The sequence below is a fragment of the Diprion similis genome, chromosome 2 (assembly GCF_021155765.1).
Source record: "Diprion similis isolate iyDipSimi1 chromosome 2, iyDipSimi1.1, whole genome shotgun sequence".
Lineage (NCBI taxonomy): Eukaryota > Metazoa > Arthropoda > Insecta > Hymenoptera > Diprionidae > Diprion > Diprion similis.
In genome coordinates, this window is record NC_060106.1 from 21,976,385 (window position 1) to 21,994,362 (window position 17,978).

General features: G+C 42.8%; 2 protein-coding genes across 2 annotated transcripts in view; both read left to right on the forward strand.

Moving 5' to 3' along the window:
• Window positions 1-1,437: 1,437 nt before the first annotated feature.
• On the forward strand, window positions 1,438-14,282 carry LOC124414682 (putative ferric-chelate reductase 1 homolog). Its single transcript, XM_046895699.1, has 12 exons — window positions 1,438-1,678; window positions 8,726-9,092; window positions 9,377-9,468; window positions 9,544-9,703; window positions 10,489-10,686; window positions 10,896-10,991; window positions 11,084-11,240; window positions 11,575-11,801; window positions 11,862-12,102; window positions 12,198-12,310; window positions 12,388-12,501; window positions 13,008-14,282. Exons 2-12 carry the CDS (start codon window positions 8,769-8,771, stop codon window positions 13,146-13,148), a joined length of 1,863 nt encoding a protein of 620 aa, XP_046751655.1. The 5' UTR covers window positions 1,438-1,678; window positions 8,726-8,768; the 3' UTR covers window positions 13,149-14,282.
• A 2,068-nt stretch (window positions 14,283-16,350) lies between these two features.
• Window positions 16,351-17,978, forward strand: part of LOC124416020 (pikachurin) — a 66,218-nt gene continuing 64,590 nt past the window's right edge. The window contains exon 1 of the mRNA XM_046896836.1: window positions 16,351-16,632. Coding sequence (XP_046752792.1) covers window positions 16,524-16,632 — 109 coding nt within the window. The 5' untranslated portion in view covers window positions 16,351-16,523. The remainder of the gene's footprint in view (window positions 16,633-17,978) is intronic.

The following is a 17,978-nucleotide window of genomic DNA, read 5'->3' on the forward strand; positions in this document are numbered from 1 at the left end:
CGATTGTCGGTATCATAATAATTAGCGTGGAAATACCCATGGATGACTCAGTTGCCAAGTTTCCAAACGGATGCTATGGTCAGTCCTTACCGACTGTGTTATACGTTTTCTATTTTGGCCATTTAATTGAACAAAAGCATACTAATACATTTCCATTTTAAGAGAATAGAAAGAAATGCGTTGGCGTGTTTTTGGTCAGAATTGCATGTGGAATACATTGTCAATTGGCATTGTGGAAGCATGTGGCTGTTATTTATTTTTTTGTGTTCGTGATCAGTGGACTTGAAGATTTCGGTCAACGTCGAAATCGAGTATAGCTCTCCTTGATTCACAGGAATTTGCAATTGGTTCAGTTGGTCCAAGGAAAAGAGCTTAAAGTTCTGGATGTGGAGGCCAGTATTCTCTAGCTTATCGACTGGGGGACGATTCCGGGGATCGATAGCACCTGGCTTGCTGCAGGTATAACAGAGACACGACTTACCTGCAGTTCGCTGTGACTCAGCGAGTAATTTTGGCGGCATCTGCTCAAACGGCACCTTGAAGAGCCCGGCTGTGATTTCAATGGAAAAACCATCTGCGTGTGCCTCGGAACGGGCCGCACACATCCAGCCCACCAGAAATATCTTTCAGCCAGGTCATGACGGTTCGTTTAGGTATACCGAATGCAGGCTGCGCCTGAAAGAAGTGGAAATACCTAGTCGGGAGTAGGAGTTACAAGGTGGAAGGAGGGAAGTGGAAGGTAGAAAGAGGACGGCGAACGGTACCAGCGGTTGGAGGCCGCATCGCGTACCGTCGGCTCCCTCTCTCCAAGATCCATGACTCCAGGGACGAAGAGGGTGGTGCTGGGCGCCCGGGAAATTAAACCCTATGGCTTTTCGTTTCAAGAACAGATCCGAGCGTTGAGGAGAAAGTGGTCCGTTCCACGGTCGGCGGGCTATGTTCTCGTATGAATTCTCGGAAGTTGAAGGTTCGGGCCCGGAGACTTCGAGCGCCGTGGACTCGGGGGACTTGGTACGGGCCTGAGACGCGCGCGAGGGCCTTTCAACTCGGTCCGCGTCCCATGCAGTCCTCATCGAGGTGTGGTTCGCGTTGTCCTGGTTGGAAATATACGCGCTGTGAATGAATGAATCAACAAGTGTTGAAATTAACTTGAACACGGCTGAGTCGAGTTATCGAAGGCGTCGTCATACGATGGATTACTAGGCGTTCAGTTAAACTTTTTCTCCTCAAACTTTGGATCGTTATTTGTTAAACGGTTCTTGAAACGGAACGGCGCTGCGCACTGCGCTCAAATATATCGGCTGTCATCGAAATTTCCCAGAAGGAATACCCAGTTTTACCCGAAGATGAATTGTTAGGTGTTCGAAAAAGTTTTCAACACCCGATTCTTCATTCTTCTTCACTCTCTGTAACTCGTTCGACACACTAACTCCGCGTTAAATTTATTCGAATTTCACTAAACTCGGAGTGACACGAAGCCGCTAAGTGCGCTAAAAACTGAACGGAATTTCAAACGACATAACAAATCGCTTAAAATTGACCGATAATCGAAGGATTTGAAAAAGAGTTCATTTTAAAAATAACACTCTGGATCTCTAACTTTCTCGCCAAGGTCTTCGGGTGTATGGTGCGTGTAAAATTCGGGTGAAAGACAAACGTCAAGCTGTGAATACTATCGGTAAGTTAACATTACTATCACCTTTTACAGAAGTATGAAAAAATATTCAAACGCTCAATATACTCTGTGATAAAAAAAATTTCAACCCGAGCACGCGGGGAGTTTAATGCCATAATTTGTACGCGAAGCATGAACTATGATTTTATAAGTACAGTCTAGCAGCTCTAAGTTCCATCAGCAGGGATTCGGTCATGAATTATGAAGTAAGCGTATTCTCGTGAAGAAGGAAGAATACGAAAATAACAAGGAAATAAATACAGCCAGAATAAATACCTGAATGCTTGACCGTGTATTGGAAAAAATTGGTCGTATTATCACCGGTTTAAACATTTTACCTACCGTTTAATCTGACCAGTGCAAGTTCTTGTTTTCATATTTAAACGCTACACACGTATCTGGTATGGATCCCCGATCTGCGGTGACGTTCGCCCAATATCCGAGGCTTAATATCGACTGTCGAGACAAATTTAGCTCCTAAAATAAAAACAACCGCGCGACCGTGCCGTAGCAAGTATTTGAACCGCGTTCAGAAAAAATATGTATGAGTCACATATGTCGGCTCGCGTCTGACAACAATAATATTCACTTACCATTAGTAACGGCTGCAAATATATACACAGTCATACGTATACCAGCTACATTTATGCTTACGACAATTAGTAACGAGTGAAAATAACAGAAAAGTTTACATATAAGCGAGTATACGTTGCATCTACTAATATAACTGTATCGATAGTCACAATCAGCGTAAACTTGAGATTATTGGTACGAGGCTGAAGGTAGTAACGTTAGCGTAACGACACATTGGGGAAAAAAAATAACTATCTTGCAATTTTTTAGTGACTTGAAAGTGTCTAAGTTTGCCTTATTACAACAATTTACTGCATTTCAGAGATTCCTAAAATTATGAAATAACGGGTTTTCTGAAACACGAGTCATCACAATAATATAACGTTACTAACGTCAGCCTCATAAATAGCTGGTTCTCAATTCTTCCTGCCGGCAATGTAGACGTTATTGTTTTTCTTCATTTTTGTTTTCTTCTCTCGTCCGTGCCTTTCGACGAATGTCAATATCAGCTTCGGGAAGCTTATTTGCTCGTTACTCACTTGCTTCTCACGTAGATCTTGTCGTTAGACAATTTAGTGAAAAGCTGGTTATTGAGCCCCGTTTCTGAAAGAGGCACGCGTTTCAAGTGCCGCATATCGGCGCCGTTTTCGTACCAAGCACTGGAGCGCGAACCTTTCTCCACTTTCGAATTATATGCGTATTGATTGAGCATGGAACTACTATAACCTGCTGTTCCCTGACACCGGTGTAGCCGGCACCCGGAGCCTCCGCATACCGCGAGCGAATGAATAGCGTGTTGTAGAAACGGTCGAGCGTGCCAGGAAAGGATTCGAGCCTTCCACTGCTCACTACCGCCAACTAGATAGGTACGAGAAAAAGTCGATGGTTTGAATTTTTTTCATTGTTCGAGTCTCGAGGTGAACACTCAGCGTCGTTCCTCAGGAGAATGTTTCTCACGAGTCAAATCCGCATTGACAGCCACGACGTAGCTGGTAACTATGGCAACCACCTTGAGCTCCAAAGTACCTAACATTGCCACGAAATTATGAATGATGTAAATACCCGCTTCCGAGAACTAAGGCTCGTTATTTATTTAGTCACTTCGACGTTTATTGGTCGCATTGTTAGGCGATGTTTCCAAACCCAAATATGCCAGACACGTTATTGGATAATGTCTCCTCGTGACGTCAGAGCCTGGTTTTCGGCGAAATTTCATAACTAAATAACATAAGTTTTCAATTTTAATGGAGGCAAATAGAAATTCTTGGGCTTCCAAATTACTCGTGTCACATAAATTAATGAAACGCAACCAATAATATGCATGTTCTATTATCCACACGCCAAAAAACACAGTCAATGATCAGCTGTTAGTCAGGTTGTATTAGTTTGATTTTTTTCCACCAGACGATGCGTTGCAAATTGACAATCCCACATTCGCAGCCAGTCTTTCTGACCTCGGGTAATGGAATTTCTTGGTATTCAGAATTGAGATATAATTGGACTGTAGTAACAGGGTCAATGAGTACGAGTATATCATGCAGCGTCACGGGAACTTCCTAAAGATTACGATAGTCGAGAAGTGTTAATTTATGCAACGGCTGAAAAAATTATTTTTTTTGCAGTCTTTTCCTGTACGAGTAAAGACGTTCCTTATGTATAAATGAAGAATATTTGCTTGATCTCAGAAATCTGTGTACAATTTTTGTGACAACTTATAGAATCGATCGACATCGAATTCATTTCTCGAATTCGAATCTTAAATTTCGTCGATACATGCCTGATTCTGTTTTTGTAAAAATTATGAGTATGGCTCATTCCATGTCAAATAACCTTGTCACTGAATCTCAAATCTTGTTACTTACCAATAAATTTTTTGTCCATTTTTAAATGTTCATTTCAATCCATGTTCGATTTATAAAATTCTAATAATTAAATCGAGGGTCACATCTCATTCTTCGCTTGCAATTATAACTCCGAATTAACAAAAGTAGTTAGTAAAGTACACAACGTAAGTCTGATTATTTTTGCAGGCCTTAGAATAATGTCAATCAATGAATAAAATTACAGTTATTCGCACAGAGCCAAATGTGAAAAACTTATCTCCTTCACATGTAGCTCTTGTGTATTACCGGAAGGCACTAAGTGCTACGCTATGCATTCTACTGTTTGCTTACAGTGATCTTTCACTTTGAGTATTGATATGATGTACGTGTATCGATCTGTCGTTACTTAATTCAACGTATATATTTGCAATTTCCCAACGTCGATTATCCTTTGCAAAAAATCCAATTGCGAATCGCTGGAATAAAAGCGAAGTTCAATGTTGCCCGATGTAGTCGAAAGAAGCTATTAACCGTTATCTATTCGAGTCATGGCTCATGTTGGTAGTTAGAGGTTCGTGATAATTCCCGAATACTACAGCATTACCACAACATGCTTTGCTACATGCCGACTGCAGGGAAATTCCGTGCGTGTACCATTGCTTGAGCGCTGATTAACTGCCTAGGAATATAAATAAAATGGGAAATACCGTGTGCCGAGCCTTGGCCTCCTTCGACAAGAAACAATGGCTGACAGAAACGTTGCTTTTTATCTGTCGTATTGGTAGAATTGCACGTACAGTACGTAGATTTTGTAATATTTTTAGTAATTAGGTAGGTACCTATCGTGAGATGAGGTTTCTGTTAATCGCCGGAAATCAGACGAGTGCACCCGCGTGAATTGACTTCACGTTATTCAACCGCACTCCCAGAGCTTTGTTTCCAATCTTCCTGTCTCTGCTTTTTGTGTATATCTACCTGCTTCTTCTTTTTGTGGCAGTCGATTTTTGCGCTGTTCAACATTATTAGTATTTGCGGTATTACTGAGTCACGTTCGCGTGGTAAAATAAAAGAAAAGTAACAAGCGGTCCGAGATCACGTCACGACCTTCTCAGCTACATTATACAAATAGATATATTTTCAGGTGTTCGATCGAAATTCAAATTGTACTTGCTGGTTTTGTGGATTGTAAGAAAATTCGAACCATTATTATGATGATAACCCAGCGTTTTTGCTATCGTTTGAACGATGGAAGAAGAAATAATTATAAACCGACGATAACAACACTCGAATTTGAGACCAATAGCTTTATTATTTGACGAATAAAAAAAAGTCTACGGTTGAAACAGAATAAGAATACTGCCAGTTGCTCTACCGCACTAGCTTTGACACTGATGTCGAGAATGAATTGGTATGAACGCGGGTTTTTAACGAGTTATTAATTATCTTCGAGTTGCCGGATCGGCAGCTCTTACTTTTCTACTATTATTGGATTCATTCTCTTTCACATCACGTGTAAAGTGCTCGCTGCAGCCGGGAAAGAGAGTCGATTATAATGCGGTCGCAACGATGTCCAATAAAAGATTACTACAATGACCCAAACGCGAGAGTTATCGGCTGTCAAATTTCTACGGTAGATTCATATCGTCCCCCCTACGTATGCCGCATTCACCACTCGGAAAGCCTGCATTAACTCGCCTTTAGTCTAGCGTGTAGCAAACTTCATCACACCTCCACGTAGGTATTGACTTTTCGCCGCGTTTTCACTTAATTTTCACCAGACATTCCATGTCACTGGAACGAGAAGCGATAAAATTGTACTTGATGAAACCGTATATTCCCCTTCCTTTATAGACGGTGAAGGTGAAATTATATCTGAGAAATATGAATTATCTTCGAGTTAGACATTCCATTGGTCTTCCCGGGCTTTTTCTTGGTCCGAAAATCTCCCGAATATATAGGAAATGGTGATTTCAAATTTCGTTTTCTTTTTTTCGAATTAGTTTTCAACCTAGATGGGAAGCATTCTCGTTAAGGAGATAATTACAGTTGCATATACACTGCATCTGCAACAAGTTCCGCAACAAGTAAATAGCCTGGAAGCAATTAAAAATCCTCTGAAAATTAACTGGCACGCTTTTAGCTGAACGGAAGCTACAAGCCAATGACTGCGACTAAATTACACGTAGGACAACTCACAATCAGATAGGAATACTGTGCATCGGCTCGACACTCATAGAAAGCATCACGTGATATGGCAGCTCGTGTTCAAACTAACTTTCACCGCAATCGAATTCTCTGGTGCACTGCACGCTTGGTATTTATGGGAACGATGCTGACCCGTTGCCTATTGCCTAATAATCTTGCAGATGTTTCCCGAAATTTATGCAACTTGAAGACGAACGGAGCAACAGAGTTCTCCGTGTAGTTTAACGACTTGAAGATCGATCGCAAAAACAATTCCGGTGATTATCACGCCGATCCAAAGTCTACTAAAGATCTTTTCACCATTTCGATTAATGGGACTGACCTCGATTTTGAGATGGAAAGATTACCGTTGTCACGCGCACGCGTCGGTTCAGATCGCGTGAGAGACTGCAGCGATATGCTTATCTTACATTATAATATTCTGGTATATGTATACAAGCGGAGATGAATGTTCGTGATAACTGATACGGGCCTTTGCGTGAGATTCATCGGGCCTCGAAAGCAGCACAGTGATGTTAAATAAAAATAACATTTGACGATAGTTATGCAAATTAATTTATACATCGGAGTTTTGGCCTGAGTGTATTTTAATATGGTTGCGGGAAGAACGACTTTTTCACCAAAGTTTCACTTTGAACGTTCGACGTAAGATGTTCGATGCGCATTTCCTGTCTCTCAGGAAATATGTTTCCTTGAGATAAAAAAATTATAAGTTTTTTTTACATACTTCCATATGAACAGAGATCGGCTTTCAGCGTCATTTGAAAAACCCGTATTAGTCAGTCGGTCAGATGTATAAGGCTAAAAAAGTATTCACAAGTATAACTATATTCCGGACAGCGTCATTTTAATTCTGCATTACTGATCTGTGACAGAATTATCAGAGCGAAGTCAAATGGCAGACAGAATAACGTGCTTATAACGTAACACCGTGTGTATGTGTAATAAATTGAGAATATTTAGTAGTATAACCATCAGAATCTAAACGAGCGAATTCATATTTCGCAACGACCACCGAGTGACCCAGAAAGTCTTTTAGTGCTTAGCATAAAAATCCAGTCGGAAACCATCACGCACGGTGAGGGTTTGTCTCGTTGCATGAGTTATAATAATTGCTACCGGCGGGGCAAGGAGGTGAAGTAGGAGGAGGAGGGGGGACAGAAATTCAGAAAACGCAGGCACTTTGTTATTTACCGCGATAGTCCGCAGAATCGGCGAGAATTCTATCAAATTACACAAGTATATTCAGCAATTCCTTCAACTGCTGTACATCGTTTGAAATATAAGTCACGGTGCAAGAATAGCTTCGATTACATGTACACTTATGGTATTCGTGAGACAACTGCAGCCTGCAAATGAAACTCGAAGTGCGCAATTATCGGCTGCAGATCTGCTACGTATATCGTTTTCCTACAGCTCCTTTGTACACCTTACCTAGGTTCGTAGAAAAATGTGTTACACGCACATATTTGTTCGCGATCAATCGCGCCGTCCACTACAAGCGGAACGGACTCGATATACAAGCACCATGAAAGGTGACCTTGCGATATTACACACCTCGATGACTGTAACAAATCCCAGGAAAACCGCGTTCCTTCACTATCTTTTAATCGCAAAGAAATTACAGACGTCGTCGATGATAACTCCAATTGCAGTCCACTGCACTCTGAACTATGTAAAATACTGCCGCTGCACAGTTTTGTGTGAACGAATGACTTAAATGCTGGTAAAGACTTTGCAATTATATTTATTTTATCTGATAACTGACCTGATAAATCTTTCAGGAATTGCAAGCGCACTGCGTTTCTGGTGAGTGTGAGTATCTGCTTGCATTGCACTTTCCCCTCACTCGTCACAGCTGATTGCATGCAATTGTGATTCGAATTGACATGGACTAAACTTCCCATTCTCCTCTGAGCAATTCGGCGAAGCTTTCCGCGTTGAGGTAGTAAATTGAGCGGATGTTACTTGCGCATTTAATATTGGCATATTTATGCGCTCAATTACCGGTTAAACTGTGCGCATATACAGCGCGGCATCACGGGCGGCGTAATGTTTGCTTTGGTAAGCGTGAACGTCTCTCACACCCTCGCCTGGAAGATCCCAGGGAGCCCGAGCCGCACTTCCCGAAGGAATCATTGACGTTATTTTTTACGAATTGGGTAACGTAGCGGAGGTGAGCCAGGACGATGACTCGAGAGGAAAATAACTCGCGGGTGAAAAATTACCAACCGAAAAGAGACGTATTTCCGGCTCATTTTCCTCCGGATTAAATAATTCCTCATGGCGTTATTTTATTTCACGCACAATGTCGCCTTTCGGGGTGAAATTGAGACCGATAACACAGTGCGCAAGACTTCCGAGGATTGAGTTTTTGAATTGATCGCAATCTAGGCTAACTTCAGGTCGCAATATTGTTATACCTAATTTGGAAAACCTCGTGTTTCAGGTCCGCTGTCAAGAAAGAATCTAACAAATAGAAATTTGCAACGATGGCCATCTTCATGCGACTGATGCTGGTTGTGGGGGTGTTTTTCGGAGGAAGTCAGAGTCTGCCAAATGGAGCGCCGACGAGGACTTGTCTGGACTTGAGGCCTCTTCATCCGGGTGGTTCGCTGCAAAATTCGCCTCCACCATATGAGGTTCTGCCAGCAGCTGGGCAAGGCAGAGTAAGGCTGATATTGGGAAGCCCTCAGGGTTTGGCCTACGAAGGCTTCATGATGGTCGCCAGAGACGTTGACACCGGCGAGTTCGTCGGCGAGTTTGTCAGCCTGCCCGACGGCGCCAAGGTCCTGGAGTGTACCGAGGGACTCAAGGTAACCGGAAGTGATTTGCAACAAGAGTTTGGCTGGCTGGAATTCCATTACATATCACCCAAACTACTCAGGGGGTAGATATATGTTCAATTGGTTTGGTGCCAACAGATCATTTAGCTTTTAATGGACAAAGGTCGTTGTAACAGGAATTATGAGCCAAGGTAGAACCGCAGAATAGAAAGACGTCCATTAAACTTGAAAGTGACCAGTCACTCATTGTCAGCCTTGAGTGAAACTCGAGGCATGATCAGGCGACTTCTAACCGAGTTTAACCTCGATTTCAGAACGGAGTTACGCACATAAACACGGACAGTAAACAGAATCTCGAGTTCGACTGGGAAGCACCGGAAGACTACGTTGGGACGATTATTTTCAAGTGAGTCGACTTTCTGACCCGAGTGTAATCGCCTCGCAAAAACTCCACAGCACGTTCTAAATCCTTCTCTTCCAGCTCTACATTCGCCCAAGACTATTCCACGTACTGGGTCGGCGTTGAGTCACCGAGGGTCAGCGTACTCCGAAGGTCCATCGACGTAAAGACGGTCCCAACCGCGGCGACTTCTCCCAGGACAACTACGCCTCCGATTTACACCCCCTCTGTCGAAGACAGGGTGAGCAGTCTCAGTCTTCTCTAATTTTCGTTCCATCCATTCTCCACTCCTCCGTACCCTTAAGCGTGATTAAGCTATTGTCCCAGAGGTTCAGTTCGTCGAAGATGCGGACAAGAAAAGTTTCAGGATCTTCGGAAGACTGAATTGTTTTCGTTCTCGACTGAAATATCTTCCGAACTTGAGAAACAAATTTCTCGGATTCAGAGGTGGAAATTTTTTTAATTAGTGCCAAGATTCTTCGTCGAAGACTCTCAAACTCTCATCTCACAGACTTGGTCGAAGAAAGTGGCTCATAGTTTTTCAGTTTAACTTCCTACTGGTTTTTACATTGTATTCCATGATTTGGTCAATATTTCCCTTCTCCCAAACAATTTTCGTGATGTTTGCCAATACTGTGTGGGAAATTTAACCATATTAATATAATAACCGCCCAATTTGTCTAATATGAGGAAGTGCTTATTCGTTTTTTACGGCATCGCGACGAGGACAGAGAGTTGAAATATTAGTTTTATGGGATAGCATTACCTAAAGTTACCTATCATCCTCAGACGGTTCTCCGTTTCCAAATAAACTTCGCGTTTATCATTCTATCCTCGAAGCGTTAAAAAGCATTTCTTAACAATAGTCTTACACTTTCCTTTTTGAATTACATAGTCTAATCAGGCCATTTGGTGTAATTTTCTTTCTCGTTTGCTAGGCCCTCCCTTCCCTCCCTAAGCTTACTGATCGTGAGCTCGAAATAAATCACACGATGAAATTTGACTTTACTTAACGCTTACATCCAGGCTCCAGTCACTGACGATCCATTCTACAATGGTTGTGGATCAACGAAAAATTGCTTTGGAACTCCAGACAATTGCGTCCGAAATAAGAATTGCAAGGCCGCTGTCTCAGTTCTGGTTCGTGGAGAACGCTACCTCTTCGAGATGACAGCCCGTAAGAGCGCCTACGTCGCGGTCGGGCTTTCGACCGACAGTAAAATGGTAAATTGTCTCGAGATTGACATTGCTAAGTAGTATGGTATACAGTGTCATTTCAACAATATGCGTTTCAATGCAATGCCTCGCTTGCTGTATTGTGATGCGGTAAGATGTATAATTTGCATAAAAAAATCTCTTCCACAGCTTCGTTTTGACCGGTATTATAGTGCTTTTTACCTGTGAAATATCATAACTCTGTATCGTTGCCACAGGGTGAAGACAGCGTGGTAGAGTGCGTCAACAACGCGACTTCTGTGGACCTATTCACGTCTTGGAATGTTGGAAAAACGAACACGAGACAGTCGACCGTTAGTATTCATGCTTCGTGTATTTCAACCGCGGTTCAGTCCTCTTTGTTGTGCTATTATATCAAGTTCCTCTCTTGTATTCCCACTTGCAGCCACGTGGACTCGTGCAATTCGACTCTGGCACGGTCACCGACGACACGATAACCTGCAGATTCTGGAGAGAAAAGTCAACCATCGTTGAAGGCCGGCAGTTCGACCTCGTCAACACCCCTTACCACTTGTTGGTCGCCGCCGGAAGTGCTTTGAGACGTGAGTAAGCCACTTCCTTCCCTCGTCCTGCAGATGTCTCGACCGGCGATTGCCGTTCCGCAAGTACGTCACGCGTACCCTCAACGGCCAGACTGCAGTGCTGCTTTTGACGTCAGAATTTACTCGAAAGTCACAAACTCGGCTCACTAATCACTTAGATGTGACGAAACGTGAGCCCAGATTGATGACCAGCCTAGTCACTTGGCCTTGGGGGCATCGTTACGCATTAGGCCAAAATTGACGCCGTGACGTCCCGGATTAACGCTCGTCGATCACCCGAACGCCACAGGTCTCGGATTTCTCGACTGGGTCGTTAACTTTGATCGGTTTTCAGGCAACGGCGTCGATTTCCACGACGTCGCCTACGCCGCCTCCGGTGAAGCGAAACTCCTGTCGGATGTCGGGGGTTTCTTGGCGGCCAGCAACCTTCTTATTCGAGTCCACGGGGCCTTGATGCTTGCCGCCTGGGTCGGCGCGGCCTCTATCGGCATCCTTTTGGCCAGATACTACAGGCAGACGTGGGTCAATTCTCAGCTCTGTGGAAAGGATCAGTGGTTCACGGTTCGTACCTCACACCGAGTTAATCAGTTCTTCATCGTTTTAATTCGATTGTTCCCACAGTGGCATAGATTCTTCATGCTCCTCACCTGGTCCCTGACCATCGCTGCCTTCGTTATAATCTTCGTCGAGCTCGAGGCTTGGAGCACTGCAACTCTGCACGCTTCCTTCGGCCTGGCCACAACGATCTTGTGCTTCGTCCAGCCTTTCATGGCTGCGCTGAGGCCTCACCCCGGCACACCGCGAAGAACGATCTTCAACTGGAGTCACTGGTTCGTCGGGAACGCCGCCCACATCTGCGGCAGTAAGACGATATCCTTATCTTCCTTTGTCCTGAGTGTTTTTTGAAAGAGAAGAAAAAACGTTCTCACCGAATTTCTTTTATCTGTAAAATTTCAGTTGTCGCCATATTCTTCGCCGTTCCAACGAACAAGGCGAGGCTCCCGGATTGGGTGACCTGGGTGATGGTGGCCTACGTCGTTTTCCACATCCTCACGCACCTCATTCTAACGGTGAGTGAACCACGATCCATTTCAAGATCGTTTACAGGCGAGTCTGACCGGATTTTTTCACCTTCGTCATTTTACAGTTCGCCGGATGTGCCTCCGACCGGCAAGCCAGCCACCGTATCAATTCCTTCCCAATGAAGGATATGCACGCGAGAAGCGCGATGACGCATCCAGACGCCAGGCGGGACGCGCCCGTAAGTTTCATGATAATATCATTTCTACTCCCACACGTTCGCTCTCAACTTCTCGAGAGCTGCTTGACGCCAGCTCTTGCATAAGCGTCTTTGTATGAGGTGATAATAAACTCCGGGGATACAATCGCGTCGCCTCGCGACTTGGTTATAGATCGACCCGTCGACTGATCGTCAGACGGCGTGATGTATAGCAGGCGTTCGATCCACCTATTAGTGTTAAACTGGATAAGCGATCTTCATTTGCTAATTCATTTTAATTGGACCCGAATTCCCGGTTTAATTCAATCCATATGACCCGGGTTTTGGGGATGATCCATAATGCGAGAGGAAATTTCGCCGACGTTTAACTGTTAGCATCTCGTCTTAGATCGCAGTTCTCAGTTTGAAATAGGCCGTAAAATTAGCAGTGCAGCGTAAGGAAACCTTAAGGAAATCTGATTTCTTACACTTTTCTCACGTATCTAATCGCCAACTGATTACATTACGAACCGAACTCTGATCCACAGCAAGCCGGACTGAGGAAGACGATCTTTGGCCTTTACTTCGTAATCGTTGCCTGCTTCAGTGCCGCCCTCATCGTCATAGTCGTCCTGGCACCAATCGAAGAAACTTGGGCCTCCTTGACCAGCACCATATCGAAGTATTGATCTGCCACAATACGGCGTTCCGCTCCGACCGTATCCATATGATACTTAATAATTGTGCAAAGGAATATCGTTCTTCATTTATCAATTTCCTTCTTTTATCCAATATTTTTTTTCGATCTTCCGATATTCATAGTCCTTTGTATAAAATTCTTTGAACATCGCGAAAGGCTCAAGTTATGAGTTTATGATATAAGGGATAGGCGGTGTGGCGTGTTCTTGAAGCCTGTAAATTGTCCAGTACTAAGTACAAACAAAGCCAGAGAAGTTTTGCAACGGAGTTGTCGTAGTTTCCATAAATATATTTATAATATTCGTATACAAAAAATGAATTTTATAAATTTTATATACGTGTTTGATACTTATACATTTATACATACCTGTAATGTTGACCAATATTATGTACACCGTCCAACGAGCTCTTATTTACGACTGCAATAATAATTGTACCCACCTTCATACAATGATAATTGACCCTAAGTGCGTACTTTAAGGCGGTTGATTGCAGGAAAAGGAAAATAAGAAAAATTGTATCGTACGTTTTAAGAAACTTTACCCGATAGGCTTTCACATTACACATTGTTGTTGATATTGAATTATTATTATTAACCCATTTTTGTAGTTATTAATTACTTATGCATATTCTAGGTACATGTACAAACTACGCGATACCTATAAATGGCATTTTTTATAAACCGTATACATACGCAAATATACATTTTATTTTCCGTGTTTTAAAAATAATACCATAGCATCAGGTGCTTGCTCGTTGAATGCGTACAAGTATTTAATTTCGTTTTGGAAAGATAATTTATTTACATATTATATTATTAATTTACATACCTATTTAGTATAGTGTTATTTAAGTCGATATACATATGCGTACACGGTATAAGTTGACATTTTTTTTAGAAATTCCTGTTGATTTTCAAATAATTTATCGCAGTTGCAGAATGTTCAAAAGTCGTTCGGTTACTGTTTCACGTAATGCTCAAAAGTTGTAATAACTGACCGATGTAACAAGGAAAAAGCAATATCAGATCGCATCGACGTATGTATTTTTACGCACATAGATTATATATTAGTAGTATTATACATGTACGCTCAATGAAACGTAATAAACATCGACAGTACGAATTAATGGATTTCACTGATTTTGGTCCGCATCGATGCTTTGTTTTTTTAACTCAATACCGATCAGATTTTGACATAAATCAGACAAATCGTTCACCACTTATTTGCGAAAGTAAAAACGTTCGTGACAAAATCTTGTCACCTTTCAATCATTTCATTCAAACCTTTCAATCACATTCCGTTGAATCTACGATGTAACGAAACTAGTAGCATTCTGAAGTAAGTCTGCCTACAAGCTGCAACTGCAGACACCATAAGGTGTCCACTTCCACATATGACTCGGGGTCTGACGTCAGAATCTGCATTATTCGAAGTCTTGCACAAATCTGTTGTCAGATGTCAAAAATCCAATTGTTCCAACCAAAGGCAACGCTATTAGGAAAGTCAAGTCTGAAAAAATCTGTAACTTTCATTGAAGCACTCGTCGCCCTGTAAGCAGCTGCACAACAGACCTCTTATACTAGCCTTAGCGAAGTATATGCACAACAAAGTTGCGCGTTGCGCCGAAGATATCGAAGAAACGAAGGGGTGGCCTAGGATCGACTAGAGAATATTTCTCGGCAGGCAACTCTAAGGGTGCTTTCTACATCACTAAACCGGGACCGGGATGGACGGAAATGGGGTTTGGGAATGTGGGGGGTTGGTTTATGGATATAGATGTATTCGGCATCCGGTGCCGTGGTTGGGGGGGGGGGGGGTGGGGGTGGAGGGAGCGTCGATCGTTGAATGTTTTTGTACAGGGTTAGTAGCGAGGCATAGAGAGGACAGTCGGGGGTTGGGGCGGCTGACGGACGCCTGCGTGTGTGCGCTCGGTGAGTTTGGCAAGATGGCGGGGGGTGGATCGAAGGCGGCGACCGTGACGCAAGGAGCCTCTGACGGTGGCGCCACAGTCGATCAGCCCCCGCAGTTCGATTGAAGTCGCCGGCCGGCGTCGACGACTGATCTCGTCGCGAGAGCAGAGCCCGGAACGAGGAGTACCCGATACCTTCGTCGCGTATTATCGTCGTCGTCGTCGTCGACGTTTCAGGAAAAAACGCAATCCGCCGCGCGCACCTCGCGCAGCTTCGCGAAAACCGGTATAGTATAATATCCGAAATCGGGATCGAGACGAGCCGCGTTCATCGGCGGTATTAAAATTGAACGCGAACGAGACGAAAAGCCCTTATCGAGTGACAAGGTTTGCGCACACATTCTTATACTACCCTCGGCTCGAGTCAGCTACCTCCTCCCTCTCCCTCTCCCTCTCCCTCGCCGCCCCTTCAATCTCTTGACGGTACTCGCACCCCTCTTTCGTTGCATGTATCCTCGTTCATAGGCAACCACCACGCGAGCACGCGTTCCCTGTTTGCATAGAATAATATTTATGAAGCGAACGAAACGCGGTATGAATAGTGAAAATTGTTCTTCGCGCGGTGCGGGATGAAGTGGAAAACGTGGAGAGGCAGTGAGTTTGCCGAGGTAATAGACGAGTTCGTTTATCTATGGTGTCAACTGTTATTAATTAATCTGCGATCGACGATTTGTTGAGATTAGAGAATCGAAACGATATCTCATTTCTCGAGTTCGTTTTCCCTTCACATATTCCCTGCAACTGGACAGCGATGAACAATTTTTCAATTCAACAATCGAGGCTGGAGTAATTGGAAAACTTTTGACTTCTTTTTTGGTGTAACAACGAAATGGAACAAAAATAAATAATCGTAATATCATCATTATAATAACAATGACAGCGTCGAGTGATTTTTGACGTACGACGATATCTTACTCCAGTGTTACTCCAGTGCTTGCAAGCTTTTCCAGCTCCGTGTAAAACTGAATAGTTTAGTAGTAGTAGTAGCAGTCGTAGTAGAAGTAGTAGTAGTAGTAGACGTAGCGGGAAAGCGAAAGAGGGTGTCGAGGAGGTGAGAGAGCGAGTCGTCGAGTAGAGAGTAAAAATTCGTGTACACAGGTAGACGGCACTGACAATGAGCGAACGTTGTGGTGAATAGAAACGGACGTTCAGAGTGAGATTTTTCCAGTTTTCATTTCTACTACTAAAACGAACGTGAAAAAATAGCGAGTTAAAGAAAAGGAACAGGATTAACGTTGTTCTGTGAACGCGAAGAGTGAACGATAGTTTCTTCGATAATGCATCGTTAGTGATTTTATTTTGAGTTCAGCAGTTTTTTTTTTTTTTCATTGCTTCTTATACGTTTCATCTACCTCCGGTCAAACAATATCAGTGTATATGTTATACGGTGGACAATGGCTCGACATTTGTGTTGGTTTTTTGTGATTTTTGGGCACCTTGCCCTCGAATTATGCGCCCAAAATCCTGTGGAGGATAAAGCTACGTTCGAGGCAGCCTTCCAAGGTGAGTTATTCCGTCAGATAGTTGTATTATAAATTAGATATTTTTTATTAAAAACCGCAACGGAAGTCCTGGAAACAGCAGGAATTCTTCCGTGAGAATTTTGGGACGAGGAAAAAATTTGCGGAAAATTTACAGACCTTGATTTCGAAAGATCTGCATCATACTATACCACCCAAAATATCTGTGTATCAAAAAATGAGAGAGAAAAAAAATTACACCTAATATTTGAGACTAGAAAATTGGGAAAAGCTTTTACTTCCGAAAATTTGATATCCTATCACTGTTTTATTTCCTGTTACTATAATGTTTTTTAAGTGAAAATAAAACTCTCTATTTTTGAAGCATAAGTAACGATCAATTTCAAGCCGACATTTTAGTTACTGTATGGTACTGTGCATCTTCAAAATTCACCGCGAAACGCCTCGCACTAATAAACTTGACGTGCGGTGCCATGCATGAGTCAGCTGGATGCATGAATAATTTTTTGAAAACGTTCCTTGTATATCCGGTTTTTATCGAAATATGGAAATACCTAGTCGACATTGTCTGAGCGTTTCTTTGCCGCGTACAATATTTCACGACGTGGTGAGATCTGAAAATTGAAAATTTTTTCATCCCCGGAGCAGTTCACGTCTCTGAATTTGTCTTTCAGGAACTAATTATAAAGGCAGAAAATGTTCAATCCAGAGACATGGAACCTATTGTACATTCTGAGTTATTTAATTCTATGAATTTTTGATGTTGCCACTTTTTTCCAGTCCGATTTTTGAGGATTCCATTAATTTGAAAAACGACTAATTGCGGACAGTTTGTCAGGAACATATAACCGAAGGGGTTGAGCATTACAATTTCGAGTTAAACGCGTAGATATCACTGGAGCTGGCACACAGACACCACACCTCACGTTTCTAGTTTTGGGACAATTCACGAGGGCGAATGAATCCGTGCAGCAGGCCTCGTTTGCTAATGGCCTCGGCGCAATTAATATCAGCGCTCGTTAGCGCTCGTCCTTTTGTTGTTTCGTTGTTTTATTCCATACTTCTACATCCATTCTGATTCGTGCGTCTGTCTCTCTGCTGTTTCTACGCATCGTAGCCAAACCACCGATAGAAAGGTTCCCAGAGTTGAGGTTTCCCTGGATATTGATTAGATCGGAGAGAATGGTTTCATTTGATTAAAACGTGAAATGTTTCACTCAACGTTGACATTTAAACAATTTTTGAACGTACGAAATTGATTTTCTCGGTTTTTCATACACAGTAAATCGAATGACTTCAGTTTTCTGTTACTTGTTGTTCGTTTATGACTTTTAGTAATTACTTGATTATTCACCCTGAATTGGAATC

Excerpts from the sequence above, each read along its gene's own strand:
- LOC124414682 (XM_046895699.1), top strand. The coding sequence starts at position 8,769 with ATGGCCATCTTCATGCGACTGATGCTGGTTGTGGGGGTGTTTTTCGGA. Across the intron at positions 9,093-9,376 it reads AGTGTACCGAGGGACTCAAG|AACGGAGTTACGCACATAAA; the intron begins GTAACCGGAAGT and ends CCTCGATTTCAG. Across the intron at positions 12,502-13,007 it reads ACGCCAGGCGGGACGCGCCC|CAAGCCGGACTGAGGAAGAC; the intron begins GTAAGTTTCATG and ends TCTGATCCACAG.